Source organism: Loxodonta africana, chromosome 2, assembly GCF_030014295.1.
Source record: "Loxodonta africana isolate mLoxAfr1 chromosome 2, mLoxAfr1.hap2, whole genome shotgun sequence".
In the NCBI taxonomy this organism is placed as follows: Eukaryota; Metazoa; Chordata; class Mammalia; order Proboscidea; family Elephantidae; genus Loxodonta; species Loxodonta africana.
Window position 1 is genome coordinate 73,313,675 of NC_087343.1, and position 21,869 is coordinate 73,335,543.

The 21,869-nt window shown below is 40.4% G+C and overlaps 1 protein-coding gene and 1 long non-coding RNA gene across 5 annotated transcripts in view; one reads left to right on the forward strand and one right to left on the reverse strand.

Annotated features, from left to right (window-relative positions):
* Positions 1-21,869, forward strand: part of PIK3R1 (phosphoinositide-3-kinase regulatory subunit 1) — a 97,472-nt gene that overhangs the window by 62,828 nt on the left and 12,775 nt on the right. For all 4 annotated transcript variants that reach the window (XM_003408071.4, XM_010588191.3, XM_064272766.1 and 1 more), the window contains 5 exons: positions 6,024-6,116; positions 6,589-6,663; positions 12,657-12,788; positions 13,577-13,778; positions 13,984-14,063. In XM_003408071.4, coding sequence (XP_003408119.1) covers positions 6,024-6,116; positions 6,589-6,663; positions 12,657-12,788; positions 13,577-13,778; positions 13,984-14,063 — 582 coding nt within the window. The remainder of the gene's footprint in view (positions 1-6,023; positions 6,117-6,588; positions 6,664-12,656; positions 12,789-13,576; positions 13,779-13,983; positions 14,064-21,869) is intronic.
* Positions 9,983-13,171, reverse strand: LOC135228251 (uncharacterized). The gene is made up of 2 exons (XR_010318643.1): positions 13,024-13,171; positions 9,983-12,861 (listed from the first exon to the last, which is right to left on the reverse strand). It is a non-coding gene; the product is annotated as an uncharacterized LOC135228251 (long non-coding RNA).

Sequence of the window (21,869 nt, forward strand, 5' to 3'; positions counted from 1 at the left end):
AAACCTCATGGGGCAGTTCTACTCTGTCCTTATAGCGTAGCTACGAGTCAGAATTGACTCGACGGCAATGGGTTTTTTTTTTTTTTTTACAAATGCTGATAACATAATATTCCATTTTGTTCAGTATAGTAGGCATTTGGGGGAGGGGGTACTTTTGTGAGCTGATAATCCAGTAAGACAAAGGTAAGCAGTTAATAGTATTATCTGCAGAAATGGAATCATGCACGCTTCAATATGTGGTATTTTTAAAACTTTTACAATACTTTTAGTTAAAAAGAACATATGAAACTTACAAGGTATTTGTATTTTAAGTGCTTTTCAGATACACTTGCATTTTAACAGTTAGTGATTTGGAAATATTGTTGCTGAATTTTTAAGGGGGTCACCCACATAAATTTGCTTATCATAATAGTATGTCCTAAAGCATATTACTAAGGAGCACTGTTGGTGCGGTGGTTAAAATGCTTAGTGGTTAAACCCACCAGTTGCCCCAAAGGAGAAATATGTGGCAGTTGCTTTTGTAAAGATTAAAAACCAAAAAACCAAACCCAGTGCCATCGAGTCGATTCTGACTCATAGCAATGTTTGTGAAGATTACAGCCTTGGAAATCATATGGAGCAGTTCTACTCTGTCCTCTAAGGGTCGCTGTAAGTTAGAATCAACTCAGTGGCAGTGGATTTGGTTTGGATTTTGGGACCTTTTGGGAGTCCCGGTGGTCTACTTCCGAAAAATCAGCCATTGAAAACCCTATGGAGCACAATTCTACTCTGACACGCGTGGAGTCACCATGAGTCAGAGTGGACTTGATGGCAATTGCTTGGGGGTCCGTGTAACACAAAGCTGACTCAAGAATCTTTCACCTGCCATTGGCAAAATTTGCCCTTGCTCAGTTTATAGAGCTGCGCTTTTCAATACAATGGTTACACCCACATGTAGCTATTTAAATTTAAATCAACTAAAATTAAAAATTCACTTCTTCAGTCGAAGTAGTTATATTTTAAGAGCTCAGTAGCTAGTAGCTACTTTATTGGATAGGACAGCTATAGAGCACTTCCATCCTTGCAGTAAGTTCTACTGGACAGTGCCGCTGCAGGGTTTTCTTCCATGATTCACCCTCTTTTATCCTGGGCAGTTGCAATGACTGATAAGAGTTAGTTGGCAAGATCACATGTGTCCATCTTTTACAAAAAAAAAAAAGAAAAACCCACTGCCATCAAGTCAATTCCAACTCATAGTGGCCCTATAGGACAGAGTAGAACTGTCCAATTGGGTTTCCAAGGCTGTAATCTTTGCGGAAGCAGACTGCCATATCTTTCTCCTGCGGAGTGGCTAGTGGGTTTGAGCCACCAACCTTTTGGTTAGCAGCCAAACACTTTAACCACCATGCCATCACCAGCTCCTACTATAATCTGAAAAGGTCTTAAGCCAGAGGGTTTAGGTTTGACAAAATAAATTGTTTTATCAGTAATCGGAGGTCAGAATTTAATAAGGTAATAATTTTTCTTTAATTTTGTATTGTGAATCTACTTACGTTGACTCTTAATATTTGAAACATGGACTCAATTGGAAATTTGTGTAGCATCACATATGGCTTGTAATAAAGAATTATACCACTAAAATCTCAGTGAAACCAAACTGCAAATGTTTAATTTTTTCTTAATTTTATAAACCATTCCTGGATAAGAATGTGTTGTGATGAACTTTAAGTATATAAAAAGTTAATTATTGATAGCTAATAAATGGGTTGCCCAAGTATAGATAATTTCATAAAGACTGCCCTTTCCCTGTATTTTGCAGTTTGAAAACTTTGAGGTGAATACATTTAGCTCCCTCTTCTGGCATGTTATGAGAACTTTTTACTTGAAAATAGTTCCATATTTTTTTGGAGTGAGTGAAGTTATAATGTAATGTTAAAGGAAGTTATTTGTGAATATCATCAAATTAGTTTTTTTTTTTTCTTTTGTAGTATTGCAACTGGTAAACATGTAAATAAAGCACGGAAAAACAATTCCTGAGAGCATCACATTTCTTAGACTACTAACTGACCAAACCAATGTATGCAAGTTAAGAATTCAGCATTGGTTACACAGGGACCTCATTTGAGTCTCATGTGGACAGTGATTATTTGTATTGACTTCCATATCTCACACTAGGCCCACCCCAATATCTGTAGCCACATAACCTGTGTCTCCCCCACATGTCTGTCAGTTTGTTGTACTGTGAAGGCTTGCGTGTTGCTGTGATGCTGGAAGCTATGCCGCCAGTACTCAGATAACAACAGGGTCGCCCATGGCGGACAGGTTTCAGCTGAGGTTCTAGACTAAGACAGATTAGGAAAAAGGACCTGACGGTCTACTACTGAAAAGAGTTAGCCAGTGAAAACCTTACGAATAGCATCTGAACATTGATAGATACAGTCCTGGAAGATGAGCCCCTCAGGTTGGAAGGCACTCAAAATACAACTGGGGAACAGCTGACTCCTCAAAGTAGAGTCAGCCTTGATGACGTGGATAGAGTAAAGCTTTCAGGACATTCATTTGCTGATGTGGCATGACTGAAAATGAGATGAAACAGCTTCAAACATACATCAATAATCGGAACCTGGAATGTATGAAGTATGAATCCAGGAAATTGGAAATAGTCAAAAATGAAACCATAAAACATTGATATCCTTGGCATCAGTGAGCTGAAGTGGACTGGTATTGGCTCTTTTGAATCAGACAATCTTAAATGGTTTACTATGCCAGGAATGACAGCTTAAAGAAGAATGGCATTGTATTAATTGTCAGAAAGGACATTTCAAGATCTATCCTGAAGTATAATGCTGTCAGTGATAGGATAGTATCCATATGCCTACAAGGCAGACCAGTTAACGCGACTGTTACTCAAATTTGCACACCAACCACTAAGGCCACAGATGCCGGAACTGAAGGTTTTTACCAGTTTCTGGAGCCTGAAATTGATTGAACATGCAATCAGGATGCATTGATAATTACTGGTGATTGGAATGTGAAAGTTGGAAACAAAGAAGGATTGGTAGTTTGAAAACATGGCCTTGGTGATAGAAACGATGCTGGAGATCGCATGATGGAATTTTGCAAGACCAGCAACTTCTTCACTGCAAATGCCTTTTTTCACCAACATAAACAGGGACTATACACGTGGCTCTCGCCAGATGGAATACACAGGAATCAAATCAGCTACATCTGTGGAAAGAGACAACGGAAAAGCTCAGTATCATCAGGCAGAACAAGGCCAGGGGCCAACTGCAGAACAGACCATCAATTACTCATATGGAAGTTCAAGTTGAAACTGAAGAAAATTTGAACAAGTCCACGAGAGCCAAAGTATTACCTTGAGTATATCCCACCTGAATATAGAGACCATCTCAAGAACAGATTTGATGCGTCGAACGCTGATGACTGAAGACCATATGAGTTATGGAATAACATCAAGGACATCATCCATGAAGAATGCAAGAGGTCATTAAAAAGACAAGATAGAAAAGACCAAAATGGCTGTTAGAAGAGATTCTTAAACTTGCTCTCGCATGTCGAGTAGCTAAAGCGAAATGAAGAAATGATGAAGTAAAAGAACTGAACAGAAGATTTCAAAGGGCGGCTCAAGAAGACAAAGTATTATAATGACGTGCAAAGAGCTGGAGATAGAAAACAAAAAGTGAAGAACACGCTTGGCATTTCTCAAGCTCAAAGAACTCAAGAAAAAATTCAAGCCTCCAGTTGCAATAGTGAAGGATTCTATGGGGAAAATATTAAACGACCCTGGAAGCATAAAAAGAAGATGGAAGGAATACACAGAGTCATTATATCCAAAAGAATTGGTTGACATTCAACCATTTCAATAGGTAGCATATGACTAGGAACCGATGGTACTGAAGGAAGAAGTCCAAGCTGCACTGAAGGGAATGGCGGAAAACAAGACTCCAGGAATTGACGGAGTATCAATTGAGATTTTTCAACAAATGGTTGCAGTGCTAGAAGCACTCACTAGTCTGTGCCAAGAATTTTGGAAGACAGCTACCTGGCCAACTGACTAGAAGAGATCCATATTTGTGCATGTTCCCAAGAAAAGTGATCCAACCAAATGGGGGAATTGTCAAACAGTATCATTAAAATTACATGCAAGTAAAATTTTGCTGAAGATGATTCAAAAGTGGCTGTATCAGTGTATTGACAGGGAACTGCCAGAAATTCAGGCCTGATTCAGAAGAGGACATAGAACCAGGGATATCATTGCTGATGTCAGATGGATCCTGGCTGAAAGCAGAGAATACTAGAACGATGTTTACCTGTGTTTTAATGACTATGCAAAGGCATTCGACTGTGTGGATCAAAACAAATTATGGATAACATTGCAAAGAATGGAAATTCCAGAACACTTAATTGTGCTCATGAGGAACCTGTACGTAGATCAATAGGCAGTCGCTCAAATAGAACAAGGGGATACTGAGTGGTTTAAAGTCAGGAAAGGTGTGTGTCAGGGTTGTATCCTTTCACCATACCTATTCAGTCTTTATACTGAGCAAATAATCTGAGAAGCTAGATGATATGAAGAAGAATACGGCATCAGGATTGGAGGAAGACTCATTAACAACCTGCGTTATGCAGATGACACGACCTTGCTTGCTGAAAGTGATGAGGACTTGAAGCACTTACTAATGAAGATCAGAGACCACAGCCTTCAGTATGAATTATACCTCAGCATAAAGAGAACAAAAACCCTCAAAACTGGAGCAATAAGCAACATCATGATAAACAGAGAAAAGATTGAAGCTGTCAAGAATTTCATTTTACTTGGATCCACAATCAGCACCCATGGAAGCAGCAGTCAAGAAATCAAAAGACATATTGCATTGGGTAAATCTGCTGCAAAAGACCTCTTGAAACTGTTGAAAAGCAAAGATGTCAGCTTGAAGACTAAGGTGTGCCTGACCTAAGCCCTAGTATTTTCAGTTGCCTCCTGTGCATTTGAAAGCTGGATGATGAATAAAGAAGACCAAAGAAGAACTGATGCCTTTGATTTGTAGTGTTAGAGAAGAATATTGAATATACCACGGGCTGCCAAAAGAACGAAGAAATCTGTCTTGGAACAAGTACAGCCAGGGTGCTCCTTAGAAGCAAGGATGGTGAGACTATGTCTTACCTACTTTAGACATGTCATCAGGAGGGATCAGTCCCTGGAGAAGGACATCATGCTTGGTAAAGTACAGGGTCAGCGAAGAAGAGGAAAACCCTCAACAGGATGGATTGACACAGTGGCTGGGTTGACACAGTGGCTGCAACAATGTGCTCAAGCAGAATGATTGTGAGCATGGTGTAGGACTGGGCAGTGTTTCGTTCTGTAGTACTTAGCCTGAACCGACTCAACGGCAGCTAACAACAACAATAGCCTGTGTTTAAATATTTTAAAATTACACATTACATAAACAAACTGTTCCATAAGATCTGTGCTATCCACCTACCAGGGTGAATATTCCTTCATGATGACCCAGAGGCCAGATTTGATGTTAGAGTTCTTGGGCATCTCAAAGCTCTGACCCAGAGCAGGGTGGTATGGGGAGAACTGGCCCCTGGACCATCCTTGACTTCATCCTACACCACGAGGGGCCTTGTACCTCCAAAGTCCATTCCATCAACAGCCACTTCCCACCCAGCCTCAGTCCGTTTCTTGGGGCCAGGAAGGATGGACCTGGGGAAGAAGCCATAGAGGCCATTTGGGCAGGGAATTCTGGGATCCTTGATAAATACTCTGACTGTGTCCTGGGAGAGAGAAAGCCAATGTGGTCCCTTAGCCCCAAAACTTCATCACACTCTGAGCAAAGGTAGAGAGGAGCCTTCTAAAGTACAGGGCCCAGGATAGGGGTCCCTCTTGCTTCCACCTGAGTTTGCTACTGTCAGATAGAATGAAATCATTTTGTATTTAAGTTTTCTTCATTGTCGTCTAATGCATTTGATTACCCCAAATTAAATATATCTAATGGTGGGATTTTGTTTGTTTACAGCTTTGACTCTTCTGGATCTTGCAGAGCAGTTTGCCCCTCCTGACATTGCTCCCCCTCTTCTTGTCAAGCTAGTGGAAGCCATTGAAAAGAAAGGTAATAAGACTGGTAGAGGGAACCACTTACCTCACTGTACCCTTCTTTCATGGGTGTTACTAATCTTTTGGGCATTCATTAAATAAATTTCCTCCTACCTGCTATGGGCAGATACTTTACCAGACACACAGACAGTTTGTGGCTGTGTACGAGAGAAATAATCTTGGTCTGTGATTTCTAACTGTATATTAACATGTAGTTACTGTTTGGAAACTATATTAAAAAAAAAAAAAAAAATTAAATATTCCACAATTTAATAAATATAATTAACTTGCTTCTTGGTGCTCAAATGGTTTGGCCAGGATTATTAACATGCCAGAGAAGATGAATAGTAGGAGTTGACTTCCCAGGATATTTGGTACATATCTAGAATAGATATTGGATGGAAACTGGAATGTCTTCCTGGCAGCAGGCTCCTCACAGGTTCTCCAGAGAGCTGTGTTTTACATACACAGTCTGTTTTGTATCCTAGGTCTGGAATGTTCAACTCTATACAGAACACAGAGCTCTAGCAGCCCAGCAGAATTACGACAGCTTCTTGATTGTGGTAAGTGTCGTGGAACTAGAAGTAAAAGTGAGAAAGATAGTTCTTGCCCATCTGTTTCAGGTAATGCACATACAGAAAAGTTGACCATAACGCGTGCAGCATTCTAGTGTTCTAACCCGCACCAGTTCCTTCGACCCTGTTATGGTGCCTATGCAAACCAGGGCAAACCTTTGGTATTTACGTCCTGAGCTGAGGTAGAAGTGTGTGTATACCTGCCTGCAGCCACGTTGACAGTCTTCACAGCCTTGAGCCCCTGGGTCCTGAACAAATCACAGAAGAAACAGTCTTTTGAGATTTGTCTGTTCTGCGTATCTATTGTCTTTCCCCTGACCCTGCAGTTGGCTACATCTAATTCATCTGAAGCTGTTAAAAACCAGGATTTAATGTTTAACAAATGTCTCTTCTAACCTATTCTTTCTGTCCTTTCCCCTTTCTTTTTCCTTTCCCCCTCCATCCTTCCTTCCCTCACACCTACACTTCTTTCTTTTTTCCTTCTCATGCCATACTTATGTTAAATAACATCGTGATATTTTATATTCAGTGGTGTGCTGATGAAAACAACTTTTGGGGAAGCTTTGGAAAAAGCCCTGGTTTATAGCATTTTCATGGTCCCTGGGTGGTGCAAACAGTTAAGTGCTTGACTCCTAATCAAAAGGTTGGTGATTCGAACCCCTCCAGAGTCACCTTGGAAGAAAGGCCTGGTGATCTGCTTCTGAAAACTCACAGCCTTGGAAATCCTATGGAGTGCGGTTCTGCTTTCTAACACATGGGATCTACATGAGTCAGAATCAACTCAATGGCATCTGGTTTGGTTTGGTTTGGGGATTTTTTTTTGGTGGTATAAATATTCCCACCGTGTCTGATTTCAAGTTGCCAACATGATTATCACCAAAGGTGGAGCTGGGATGGGTTGTGCACAGTTGGACATTTCGAGCCACTACGAGTTGGCTCTAGCACACCACTTATATGACACTGATTGAGCCAGGTAGTGGCTGTGTTAGTTGTACCCCTCTCCTTTGCCATACAGCACAAACTAACTGTACAAGTGTGAGCCAGTTTACAGGTCACTTGCCATCATGTTAGCCAGTCATCTTCTCATATCAATTTCTAGCATCTCTCAGATCCTTCATTCTCCCCCCCACCAATACTCTTTTTTATTTTTCCTTTTTAAAATAATTTTCTGTCTCACATAATTTAGAATAAATTTGGAGATTTGAACCAAAGAGTGAAACCCAGTTGGAAGAATCCTCTTCAGAAGTATAAAATTATGCTACGAACACCCAAATATATTTAGTAAATGAGAATTTGAAACATGTATGTAAATTTTAAAGGCAGCTTATGACAATTTCTAGAAAAATGTTTGAGAGGAAGGGGGACTCGATCTTTATCAGTAAATCATTTCACTTGAAATGCTTAGGCCAAATGTCTGAAACTATAAAAATTTTAAGAAATCTTTATTTTTCCTTTACGCGCGGAAATCAGTCTTACACAGAAGGCATGTCCTTTTTGCTCTTGTGTCTCCTGTCCCGCCCACAAAGTAGGTAACTAGGAGCTGACTGATAGAAAGCTCAAGATAAAAAGACTCATGTTTTTCTGTATTTCTAAACAGCTTTACAGGGGTGCTAAGGAAATACTAAATTTTGTCCTTAGCCAGTTGAAAGAGAGGTACATATTTTGGTCAGAAACTTGGTCACATTGTTATAAGACACAGGAAATGTTTAGACATCAGAAACCTATGAAATGGGAGTTGTTTGAGAGACAGTGGTTAAGTTTTCAATGTGACCAAATACAAAGTGATGCAGCTTAGCTAAAAAAAAAAAACCACCACGGGTAAGATGAGGTAAAGAACCCAAATTCACGTCAACAATATATATATTTTGTTGGTTAGCTTTCCTTCCCCATTGAAATAAAAACATGCATTTAGAAAATGGTTTCATTTGGATTCTGTGCTATAAAAATGAGTTTATTGGCAAATAAATAAATACATAAAAAATAAACTTTGTCATTGTCCAAACTTGAGAGTAGACCCACTGGAACTGTTTCTAGCTCAAGGATTTTTCACTGCAGAATTTGTCAAATCCAGGAAGAAGCTCAGATAACTCACATCACTTGAGCCTGAAAAAAAGATTATGGCCTTTAGCCAACCAGGTGAATTACCAGTATCTGAAAAGGACAGATGTGGAAGAAATGGCCCATGTTTATTAGGCACCTACTAACTTATTTCATTCTCACGTTAACCTTGTGATATAAATCTTCGTTACTTAAATTCACCAGTAAAGGAGACTGAGCACAGATAAGTGATTTCTCTAACATTTTCCAGCTGCTAAGTGGCAAAGAGGAGCCTTGGTGGCACAGTGATTAAGGCACTCGGCTGCTAAACAAAAGGTTGGCAGTTCAAACCCACTAGCCGCTCCATGGAAGAAAGATGTGGCAGTCTACTTCCATAAAGATTTATAGCTTTGGAAGCCGTATGGGGCAGTTCTACTTTGTCCTGTGGGACCGCTGTGAGTTGAAATCAACTTGACGGCAACAGGTTGGTTTGAAAGTAGCAAAGCTGTGACTTGCGTCTGAAATAATCGGAATCCAAAAGCCCTTGTTCTTTTTTTTCTACTATACTGCCCTAAAATGAATTGTTTCTTGCTTCTTTTGAGTTTTAAGGGCATGAATTTTCTCCAGGTACTTTTTTTATTATTGTTTCTCTTAGATTAGGCTTTCTCAACTGTGGACCTATTGGCATTTTTAGGATGAATAATTCTTTAGTGGAGGAGGAAAGGGGCTGCCCCGTGCAGTATAGAATGTTTAACAGCATCCCTGGCCTCTACCCACTAGGCACCGATAGCATACCCCTCCCCGAGTTGTGACCATCAAAAATGTCTCCAGGCATGGCCAGTTGTCCTCAGGGAGAGGACGAGGTCGAGAACCACTGAGAACCACTGACCTAGAGATCAGTTGGGGAGGGGTTTTCGTTCCAGGAGGAGCAGAAGTGAAGGCCAGATAGTTGATTGGTTACCTGTTTACAGCAGGCTCAGTGAAAACATGAGTGGAAGAAAGTCTCCTCAAACCAGACCTAGAGATTATGTACCTCTTACCTGGCTGACTTGAAAAGTCATCACATGACAAGTGTGTAGAGCTATGAGAAGAGCATGTTAAGGTAGATTTAATACGGAAAAGGACTTATAGAACGGAAGTGAGAAACCCCCAGGAGCTTTATAAGTTGCATTAAAAAATAAAGGAATCAGTGTTATTTTATTCAGACACTATAAAGGCTGCCATGAAATACACCTCAAGTGTTAGAGAAGAGCCTCAGTGAATTAACATCTCTCTAGAGGTACTGGGTTTTTTTTTTTTCTAGAGGTTTTATAGTTCATGCTGCAAACATTAAACAAGCATGTTTTATGTGCAGTGCATTGAGGGATACAAGAAGAGCAGGGGAGAGCCACAGACCTTGCCCCAAGGTAGCCTTAGTCTAGTAGGAGGTGCTGATCCTGCCTAATTATCATACTGCTGGGAAGTGGCCTGGTAGAATTGTAGCTCAGCAGTCCAAGAACACGGAGAAGGCAGCGGGAACTCTGCCTGAGGAAGGAACATGTGGAATTTATAGTATCTTAACATTTATAAACCGGGAGTCCCTGGGTAGTGCAAACTGTTAAGCTCTTGGCTATTAACTGAAAAGTTGATTATTCAAATCTACCCAGAGGCACCTTGAAAGAAAGGCCTGGCAATCTTGCAAAAGCTTACAGCTGTTGAAAACCCTGTGGAGCACAGTTCTACTCTGAAACACATGGGGTCGCCATGAGTTGAAACCAACTTGATGGCAAGTGTTTTTTGCTTTTGTTTTGTTTATTAATTAAGTAATATTTATTTGTTGGGCATACAGATGTATTAAATGAAGTATATAAGAGACCAGTGGGTCCTGGTGGTGCAGTGGTCAAAGCACTTGGCTGCTAACCAAAAGGTCGGCTGATTCAAACCCACCAGCCATTCCGCGCCCTTTTCAAACTTGTTGCAAATGTGATGTGTCCCTGGTTAGTTCTTTGTAGGACATTTAAGTGGTTTAACCTTTTGCCTGTTTACCTTTAACAATTCTTTTCCTCAAAATGATCTACCCACATTTTATGTCAAACTGAATTTTCTCAGAGCTTGGTGGGGTTGTGTAAGTGATTAGCTTTTATAAAATCTGCCTAGTTAGTGAGGCAGGCAAGTTTGGTTTATAATAATGATATGTCTAGGGAATTTTTGTAGCTCCATCTCAACCTGGAGTGATTTATAATATCACGTTCAACTTGTGGGTATCCAGGATACCACTTTCTTCTACGTGTTGTGTTGTTGCTAGGTGTCACTTAGTTGGTTCCGACTCATAGCGACCCTGTGTGCAACAAAACAGAACACTGCCCAGTCCTCTACCGTTCTCCTAATCGTTGCCATGTCTTCCATTTACTCGTGCTCAGACACCTTGGAGTAAGCTTTGATTCTTCCTCATTCTCTCCTTGACCTCTAGCCAATCCAGTCAATCCCCACTCTTGATAATGCCTTGAACCTTTCTTACTTCATTAGAAGTCAGAGGCTTCAGATGATTAAAACTGGTATTTCAACTTTCGGCATCACTCCTGTCTTAGTTATCTAGTGCTGCTAACAGAAATCACAAGTGCGTGGCTGTAACAAACTAAAATTTATTTCCTCGCAGTTGAGGAGGCTAGAAGTCTGAATTCAGGGTGCTGGCCCTAGGAAAAGTCTTTCTTTCTCTCTTTTGGCTCTGAGGGAAGGTCCTTATCTCTTTTCAGCCTCTCTTCCTTAGCGATCATGGTGATCCTCATGTGGCATGGTATCTGTCTTCCCCTAACTGTACTTGCTTGCTCGATCTCCTCTTTTTAAATCTCAAAAGAGATTGATTTAAGGCCCACCCTACACTAATACTGCCTCATTGTTAATATAACACAGAAAACCCTTTCCCAAGTGAGATTATAACCATAGGTGTAAAACCATTGCCTTCAAGTCCATTCTGACTTACAGTGACCCTATAGAACAGAATAGACCTGTCCCATACCGTTTCCAAGGAGTGGCCGGTGGATTCCAACTGCCGACCTTATGGTTAGCAGCCAAACTCTTAACCACTAAGCCACCAGGGCTCCAACCACAGGTATTGAGATTAGGATTTACCACACATATTTTGGGGGGACATAGTTCAATCCATAACAACTCATTTTCAACTTAGCAAGGCTGTTTAAAATGTTGTGTTTTGTCCATCAGCCTACCTTTTTTCTGTTGAGTACACTTGAGTCCTCTGATAATTTTCTTCAGATTATCTTTCTCATTCCTAGTGTACACCCTTCTGCACCAGCGTCTCCCTCTCCTGGTGTCTTAGATGCCCGTGGTCATTCCTGTCTCCAGATCTTTGTTCCCAATCCCTTCTTTCTGTCTGGCCCTGTGCCTTTTTCTGTCCCAAGTACTCAAAGCGCCTTACCGCTGGAGAGTGCTCAGAGGCTGTTTTTGGGTAGCGTCACCCATTATTGAATTGCTTGGCCTTTTTGCAGCTGAGGAGTTTACTGGGCAGGCATGCTCATATCTTTCTTCTGAGATAATTCAGTTAGATTACTAATGACCCAGTCAAAATTGATGGGGGAAATTCTGAAAATGTTAAAATTATTTTTACAGATATTTATTCTTGAAATTGATTGCAAAAATTCTGTAATAGCTTAATGCTTAATTAGTCATTCTGTTGGGTAAAATTTGCATTAATTTTGAGAGGCAATATTTATCAACTGAAGGTTTCAGAAATCTAGGAATTTGCATTTGTCATTTTCCTGTTGAGGTTTTAGGCAACATTGACTATCTTGTTAACCCACCCCCTTCACAGAACCCTTCTAAAACAGAGCAGAACCACCCTCCAGACAGTGTTTTTTCCTTTCCTGTATCACATTATATAAAACATTCAGGAAATAAACGGACCCAATAAAATGTCTGAAAAAAAAATTTGTTTTTATTTGCTTTTACAGATGTCACCTCCGTGGACTGGGAAATGATCGATGTGCACGTTTTAGCAGATGCTTTCAAACGCTATCTTCTGGACTTGCCAAATCCTGTCATTCCAGGAGCCGTTTACAGTGAAATGATGTCTTTAGCCCAAGGTTAGTTTTCTCTTCTGAAAGTCTCATTGAACACAGCTTTAGATGTGGACGTGCTTGTCAACTCTACTAAATGCTACATACAAAGAGAGATTATTTAGAAAATATTAATAGTAATCTGCCCCTCTTCCTCCCACCATTGTCTCAAACTCCCACCCTTACTGGCCATCACATAGAAGACCCAGATTCTCGTTTGCTTAGGAAACTTGTCTGCATGTTGAAATGGCTAATGGTTAACCTTTTATCAGTACTAGCAAAGTTCACTCCATCAGTGAAGGACGCGTTGTTCCAGGTGCTGGCATCAGATTCAGGGACCCAGGACTAGGACCCAGTAACTGGGGGTTTTCTGGTTGTCTTCCTCGAGTGGCCATTACAAGTGTGTTGAGGGGAAAAGACTCTCAGTTATAGGCACTAGTGCTCACTTAAATGCTTTGGGGACAGGAAATTGTGGTTTGTAACCTTCAAAGTTAAAACCTGTGCTGCTTATCTGATGCTCCTCCGAATTAGCCAATCACGCTTGAAGGGCAGATTTCTGCCAGCACACCCTGAACATCTGTGGTTTCTTACACCCAGAGTTTCTTGCCTTTCCATTTGACTTGATATTTTTTTACTTTCTCACAATGCTTTTTCTAATGAGAAGAACAAACGTACTGTCTGCTGCTCCTGATGACTTCATTTAAACGACTTCTTCTGTAATTAGGCAGAAGAACAGAAATTTTATAGGTGTTTATTCATTGATACCTAGAAACAGTCTTATTTTATCTTTGCCTTTTTTTTTTTTTAACTTGTAGAAGTACAGAGCTCCGAAGAACATATCCAGCTGTTGAAGAAGCTCATTAGGTCACCGAACATACCTCATCAGTATTGGCTTACACTTCAGTATTTGCTAAAACATTTCTTCAAGCTCTCTCAAACGGCCAGCAAAAATCTCTTGAATGCAAGAGCACTCTCTGAAATTTTCAGCCCTATGCTTTTCAGATTCCCAGCAAACAGGTAAGTGAAAGCAGATAAACGTGTGTATTTTGGGGGGCGATAAGGGTAGTCCTAACTGATTTGTCATTGAACTCAGTCCCAAGATACTAGTTCACAACTGTGTGTGCATTTTTAGTATACACCTTTGCTTGAATGTGTTTAGATGAAAATTAATTTGTTTTTAGGGAAAAGATTCCTAAAAATACTCTCTCTTTTTTTTTCGTAGCTCTGATAATACTGAACACCTCATAAAAGTTGTAGAAATTTTAATCTCAACGGAATGGAATGAACGGCAGCCTGCACCAGGTAATGCTTTTTGGAAATTTGAAACGCTTATTTTAAAGAGCCTTAAAAATGCTGGCCATAGACCTCCTTTGAAGTAGCATAAGATTCTTGTGGAACTGAGATCTGTAATAATCTGTTACCTTGTGATTTGAAAAAAAAAAAGAAAAAATAGCTGAATGGTGGTATATATGGTAAATATTATTCAGATGTCAACATTTACGGTTTTTAAATTATCTTGCTTTTAGATGAGGGTTGGAGGAGGTTCCCTTCCCTCTCAACTTTTATGGTTCTAGTTGTTGAAGAAATTTATGGAGTTCATTTTAGTTGTTGACATTTTTTGTTTTTCTTTCTAATGCTTGTAAAGTAGGGGATTTATAATTACTCTATAATTTAAAGTATTTTCAAATGTTTTTTTTTGGAAGTAGGTATGCCGAGAAATGTTTGTCAAAATAAACATTTTCAATAATGCACGCAGTATGAAACCAGAGCGTTCACTGCAGCAGGTTAAAGTAAGCCAGACACTTCTTTGAAAGCAGGCTGGCGTTCAATTAGCCATTTAACAAAGCAGGAAATGTAGACCATGTTAGTAGTGGATTTAATTTAAACTGATGTAGTTTTCTTCTACTGTGGAAAGCCCAAACAACCTGACTTGGCTGTATACTGGTTAAAAAGTTAATATAGGCCAGTCATTTAGAATAGTGGTTTAGGGTCCTATCAAGTGAGGTGAAGCTTCAGGATCACTAGAAAGTGTTGCTTATAGTCTTAATGTATGCCTATAATTTAAATACAGCATGATGAATTTATTATCAGAAGTGTTGCTCCCTTATAGGTAACTCATGTAGATTACCATATTTATCTCTGTGTGGTTGTCAGTGTCATGCAATAGGGAATTAAGTTGTGCTCTTCTATTTTTTTTTTCTTCTATTAGGTGTTACACAGCCAGGCTTGGCTTGTTTACATCTGGGTGGGGCTAGGCTTAAAACCCACCTTCAGGGATGGGATAGAGAATGGGCTGGACAGTAGCTCAAGATGTAGGTATTGGGAAGGGCTTATGTGGACAGCCCTGAAGTGTGGCACCCAAAGGTGATAGAGACACCAAATACGGTAGTTGGGGCTAAGGCGGTGTCCATAGGTTCTAGATCCCAGCAATCAGGGTGTTCCAAAGGGGATGCCCAGAGTTGTAGGGAAACAACATCAGAGAAGTTGGTCAACAGGTATGGCCTAGGACTTTAGTCCAGGGCGTGGCCAAAAGGTTTCTCCTCATGTGACTACTTGGATCATTTGTTTAATGGATTTTGGAGCTCTGTGTTGGGGTTTAGAGGCTGCTTTTGGGCTCATTAGGAAAGAATACAGTGATAGGTTAGCAGTATGCTGTGATAGAGGACAGGGGATGAAACATGACACTTGAGCCATTTATCGGCTGCCCACCCTAGACTAATCACATGGGTGGGGAAGAAGAGGACTAGCAAGAACAAAGTAGGACCCAGGGCCGAAGGGCTGAGCTGAGGTCTTTCACTTCCTTCTGCTTAAAGTTGAAGTATGTCTTAGAAACTAGTTAGGACTGGGCCCTGTTTGCAGTGAAGAGTGGGCCTGGTGTACTCAGTGGCTACCCCTTAGAAGAGGGGAGACATCTGGAAGCTGAAAGCCAGACAGGGTTTGACAGAAACCCACAAATGGATTTATTACATGGAGATTGTTTAATTTCTATAACACCAAGTATAGCAGATCAGTGGTGAAATTTAATGAGTTTCTTCCTAATCCCAACAAAGTGAAAATTCTATGCAATTCAAAAATTGCAGCCTTTATCATGATGCACCCTCAAAGCCACTTGACTTAGCAAAGGACACTACATTGCTAGACTGAGAAATTGGTGTGCACATTTCAGCGGAGGGTTAGTTCCCTCAGCTCTGCCAAAGAATGACAAAGTCTGGAACATTTATTTGCTATAGACCATCCTAACATTCATGTAGCCGCTTCACAAAAATTGAATCCAAGTAATTTTTAAACCCTAGTTTAAGCCATTTTCCCTTTGTATTATGTCTTTTAAAGAAGCCCTGGTGGTGCGGTGGTTAAAGCGCTTGGCTGCTAACTGGAAGGCTGGTGGTTCAAATCCACCAGCCTACTCCGTGGGTGAAAGATGTGGTAGTCTGCTTCCGTAAAGACTTACAGCCTTGGAAACCCTATGGGGCAGTTCTACTCTGTTCTGTACGGTCTCTATGAGTCAGAATAGACTCGACGGAGACGGGTTTTGGTTTTGGTTTGGTTATATCTTTTAGTCATTCTGGAAATGTAGAGGTCCTTTGGAATTAGTGGATGTTTCCGTGTCTCACTTGTGAAAATGTACTAGTCACACCAGGATAAACATCTGTACCCTCAGCCCCTTCGTATTCAGGAATGCCTCCAGTGCCTGCAATTGGCAGGGCACTCTGGGTTAGAGAAATGATTTCTTTCACCTGGTAGGAGTGTGATGTTTTCCTAGAGTCCTTTATTACCACCCCAGCACGCGCTAGTAACAGGAGGGCCCTGGAAGCACAGCACCAGCATATCTCCAGTGAGTGACCATAAATCAGTCATTTGCAAAAACTTCACTGTTGTGCATAGAAATGAGCACTTAAATCACATTTAAGGGGAGAAAAAGCAAGACTCTGTTATGGGGCAAGTGGACATCTTTTCTAGCTCTTAGCAGGTAGAACTTGAAATGATAGGCAAAACTTATGATGTTTGAGGCAAAGGGTCAATTCAAGGAAGGCCCAGCAAGGTATACATTTGCTGTGTTGTTTGTTAGGTACCACAGAGTCAATTCCAACTCATACCAACCCTGTGTATAACAGAACGAAACGCCGTCCAATTCTGTGCCATTCTCACAATCATTGCTATGCTTGAGCCCCTTGTTGCAGCCACTGTGTCAGTCCATCACGTTGAGGGTCTTCCTCTTTTTCGCTGACCCTCTACTTTACTAAGCGTGATATCCTTCTTCAGAGATTGGTTCCTCCTAATAACATGTCCAAAGTAAGTGAGATGACATCTCACCATCCTTGCTTCTAAGGAACATTCTGGTTGTACTTCTTCCAAGACAGATGTGTTCCTTCTTTTGGTGGTACATGGTATATTCAGTATTCTTCACCAACATCGTAATTCAAAGGCATCAATTCTTCTTCAGTTTCCATCAATCATTGTCCAGCTTCCACATGCATATGAGATGATTGAAAATACCATGGCTTGGGTCAGGCACACCTTAGTCCTCAAAGTGACATTTTTGTTCTTTAACACTTTAAAGTGGTCTTTTGCAGCTGATTTGCCAAATGCAGTACGTCATTTGATTTCTTTACGGCGGCTTCCATGGGCATTGATTGTGGATCCAAGTAAAATGAAATCCTTGCCAACTTCAGTCATTTCTCCATTTGTCATGATGTTGCTTATTGGTTCACTTGTGAGGAATTTTGTTTTCTTTATGTTGAGTTGTAATCCATACTGAAGGTTATAGACTTTGATCTTCATCAGTAAGTGCTTCAAGTCCTCTTCACTTTCAGCAAGCAAGGTTGTATCATCTGCATATTGTAGGTTGTTAATGAGTCTTCCTCCAGTCCTAATGCCAGTATTAACGTAGCTACCTGGTATTATGTGCAATGTCAGCCTAGCTCTGTTCAGGCGCTGTTGGGGATGCAAAGGTAGAATAAAGCATTCAAAGTCAAATTAGATACAACTAATTTTTTAATGTGAAATATTTTAGCACGTAGTATATAATTAAATACTAAGTGGGAGTGTGCATACTCTAAGTACAAAAAGAATTTTAGAGATGCATTTTGTGACTTTTAAAGGTAATTGAGTAGACAGAAAAGGCTCATGGAAGAAATAGAACTTAAAATGGGCCTTGAAGAATAGGTAGAATTTGAATTAGGAGAAGGAAAAACAGCATTTTAATTCAAGGAGTTACAAAGAGGACATTCAAAATAAGTTTCAAAGTACAAAAAATAATGACTTGATTGTTTTATCAGGTTTTATAAAAGCAGTAAATATTTTAAATGATAGTTATATTAAAACATCATTTTAGAGTTAAAAGGATTGTCCAGCTGTGCCACCCAACCAATGTGCTCTAGAGCTCGGTCTGTGTGAGGGACCAGGTCCCAGGACACCTGGCCCATTGCTCTTTCTGCTGTCCACTTCTGCACAGGTGTCCAAAACCTCCATGAGTAGTTTAGAGTCTAGTCAAAAAGTCTTCTGAAGGTTCCAACAAGTAGTAAACTAAAAATCTGTGGAATTCGCCCTTGTGACTCTGTGAATGGAGCCCTGGTGGCGCAGTGGTTAAGAACTTGGCTGCTAACCAAAAGGTCGGCAGTTTGAATCCACCAGCCACTCCTTGGGAACCCTGTGGGGCAGTTCTGCTCTGTCCTATAGGGTCACTATGAGTCAGAATTGACGGCAACAAGTTTGGTTTTTTGGTTTTGTGACTGTATGGGTCACGTAAAGAGTCACAGTGCAATTTTTATAGCTTTTGGGATAAGGCTCAGAATCACTCCCATCAACTGTGGAGTAGCAAGAACCATAGATTTATGAGTCGAGTAGACCTCGGTTTGATCAGTGTTTGATCAGACTCGTTAGCTCTTACTACTTACTTGCCATGTTCTTCATTAAGTAACTCAGCCTTTCCAAACCATTTTCCAGCCTGTGAAATGGGGCTAATCCCACTCTGGCTGAGACCATTGTAAGGACTGAATGAGGTGATGTATGTATATATACCTACTCCTCACTTACTGACACGGTTAGATTCCAAAGACCAGGTCATTATGCAAAAATTGGAGTTATGCAAAAATGGAGGATGACCACATCAGATCACAAAAATGGAAGATGACTGCATCATTACACAGCTGCGAAAGTACGTCATTACATAACTGAGAATCGTGGCCCAGACGAGCTGACAACTAACCCTAACCATCACAGCCAGCATTACACTCACCTGGTACCTTGGCGTTTGTTACTGCCAGATGTATGTTGTTAATGCACAATATAGTTAGGTAGTAGATTTTTTACTATTGTCTTAAATGCGAAATGTCAGATAATGAGATAGTGAGGAGTAGGTGTACTAAGTTTTACGACTCTATAGTGTCTCTCTCCTGTCTTTTGTGTATATTTTTAGTTCATTCTGTATCTCCAATTCCTTCAAACGACAGTTCCTAGTTAGTACTTTCTGAAGCCTGTCAGGCCATTCTCCCCCCTGGCCTCTTATTTCCAGCCAGGAGAGCCAGTTCCTCTGGGAACCTCTAAGGGCTTTAAGCAAATCTGAAAAGGACAATTCATAGGCAGTTGCTGTCCCAGGGATGCTTGTGAGAAGAGGAAGGCTCCCATGTATGGAGCGCATTTCTCTGTGCATGGCTTGGTGAGTGGGGTGGTGTGGATTTCAGTAGCAACTTCCCCCGCCACCTCGGCCAGGTGCCTTTGTGCAGTGTACAAAACGTAGAGCTGTACACGGCAGCCCCCAAATTGCCAACTACTTCATCTGCACCCCAGTAAATCCTCCCCCAGCTTTATGCTTCACTTAAACTGACTCATTGAGTATGTATGTCTTTAAGCCACTCATCCTCATACACTTAATTTCTCTGTAATTCTATTAGTTTAATCTGTTAAAGTACATTTCTCAAGGGCAAAGACAAAGGCTGTCTCTCCTTTTGAGGTCTTCCTAACCTAGAACTGGGCACAGTGAAATACTTGTCCAAATGAATGGGATTTTAAACATTTCTTTGATAAACTTCCTGACTTTCCAAGAACTTTCACTCATTAATGCATCCAGCCACCCTGTGAAGCAATGATTTGCCCCTTTGATGAAGGGAAATGAAGATTTGGAAGGTTTAAGCTCAGAGTGAGCACTGTAACCTCTGTTGGTAGTTTGCTGCTCCTTTTGTTACTAAAAATCTTAAAAACGTTTGAAGCTGAATAGCAGATTTTTTTAAATCATTGTGTGTTATATTTACCCTAGTAATACTTTCATAAGAACCCTGGTGGTGCAGTAGTTAAGTACTCAGCTACTAGCCAAAAAAGGCTGGCCGTTCAAACCCACCTGCTGCTCTGCGGAAGAAAGATGTGGCAGTGTGCTTTGGTAAAGATTACGGCCTTGGAAACCCTATGGGGCAGTTCTTCTCTGTCCAGTAGAGTTGCTATGAATTGGAATTGACTCGACAGGAACGGGTTTGGTTTGGTTTGGTTAATACTTAACGTAGCTAAAGTAGATTTCTGTAGGGCACCCAAGGTAAAACAGGACCATTTAACACCAGGTGCCTTTGAATGAAATCCATTATAAGTGTATTTACATATTTCAGATTTCATGGATATATTCAGAAATATTAATGTAGCATAATCGAAGTCTAATTGCACCCTCAAGCCCAGAGTAGAAAATAAATGACTCTTTCTCCCCCCTGCCCTTCTACACCTGTCAAAGTTAATTTTTAACCACTGGCACATTGCAAAACATTCATCCTGAAGAGCCTGATTCATAAATCTTGTTTTAAATGCTCTGGGCTTGATTTTCAACCAAGACTAAAGCAAGCACTAAGGTAGAGGGAAATGACTTTCAAAGAGTTTTACTTTCCTCTGATTTATTTTTTATTGGGTTTAAATGTGGTCTGACTTAGAAGGTTGTTTCAAAGGTGAGAAATGAAACCTGGAAAAAAAAATGCATGTATTTAGATGTTTAGGAGTGAATAGAGGCAAGCCATGCTAGGTTTTATCGAAAAAGAGTGAGTTTTATTTGTGCTCTGAAAAACAGACGTATTGCAGTGTTTGTGTGTTGGTGGCGTACAGCTCCATTTTACTTTTGTTTTCGCAGCGTAGTCTTCTTGTTCTCAGGTATAGAATCTGAAGGGAAAATCACAGGCGAGACGTGCTCTATTCTTCTACAAGCAGTGGGCACACCTTTTCAGATACCTCGTAGAATGTGTCAGATTAGGTAAACCTGGGTTTATTTATAAACTCAAACGGACGTTTTCCTTAGCATAGGACACGTAATTTATCATTAAGGCACTGGAGGTGGAGTAATGAATTTGCATCTTCCTGAAAGACCTTTCCGTCCTAAGTTGTCTTAAGTTAAAATTATGAAGAGAGGTATTCATTTTACCCCTAAACAAACATTTTGGTTCATGTTTTTATCCTCACGGCCTCTTTTTTTTTTTTTTTAAATGGTCTTTTGTTCATAAATGATGGTCAGTGGAAACATTTAAAAAGTCGTGCAGGAGATGCTTGCAGGTCTTACAGTGAGAGCCTTCTCCCTATTGCAGTAATCCCCTCCCCTGTTCCCTGCAATAATCATTTCGAGTAAAGTCTCCTTACTAAAAACAAAACAAAACAAACAAAAAACAGAAGTTGTGCAGTTGTGCAGGATGATGAAAGCTATGGAACATTTCTCAACTTAGTGGTGATTTGCATGTATGAGATATACTGTTCAGTCTGTAACTTTCAGACATAGCTTAAGGATCAAGAGACATTTTTCTGACTAGATTATGCCTGCAAAGAAGTACAGTAATGGCCTGTTTTTGCCTCTGAAATGCATTTTACAAAACTTTGGGGAAAGTAATACATATTGTCTTCCAAAATCCAGAAGGTAAACTTGGCTTTCAGTTATATGTGTCAGTTCTTCTGTGTGGTTGAGTCTTTGATGTCCCAGACAAAGGCTGAAATTAAAATACTAGTTTTCCGAAAAGAGCTTCGCAGCCGCATAAGAAAATATTTCCTAAGTTGTGATGACATCTGCACATTTGAATTACTAGTTGTTAGTGAATCATATAGATTAAGTGACAGTTGAACCGAATCAAAAAACAAGCTCTGAACACTGCCATCAAG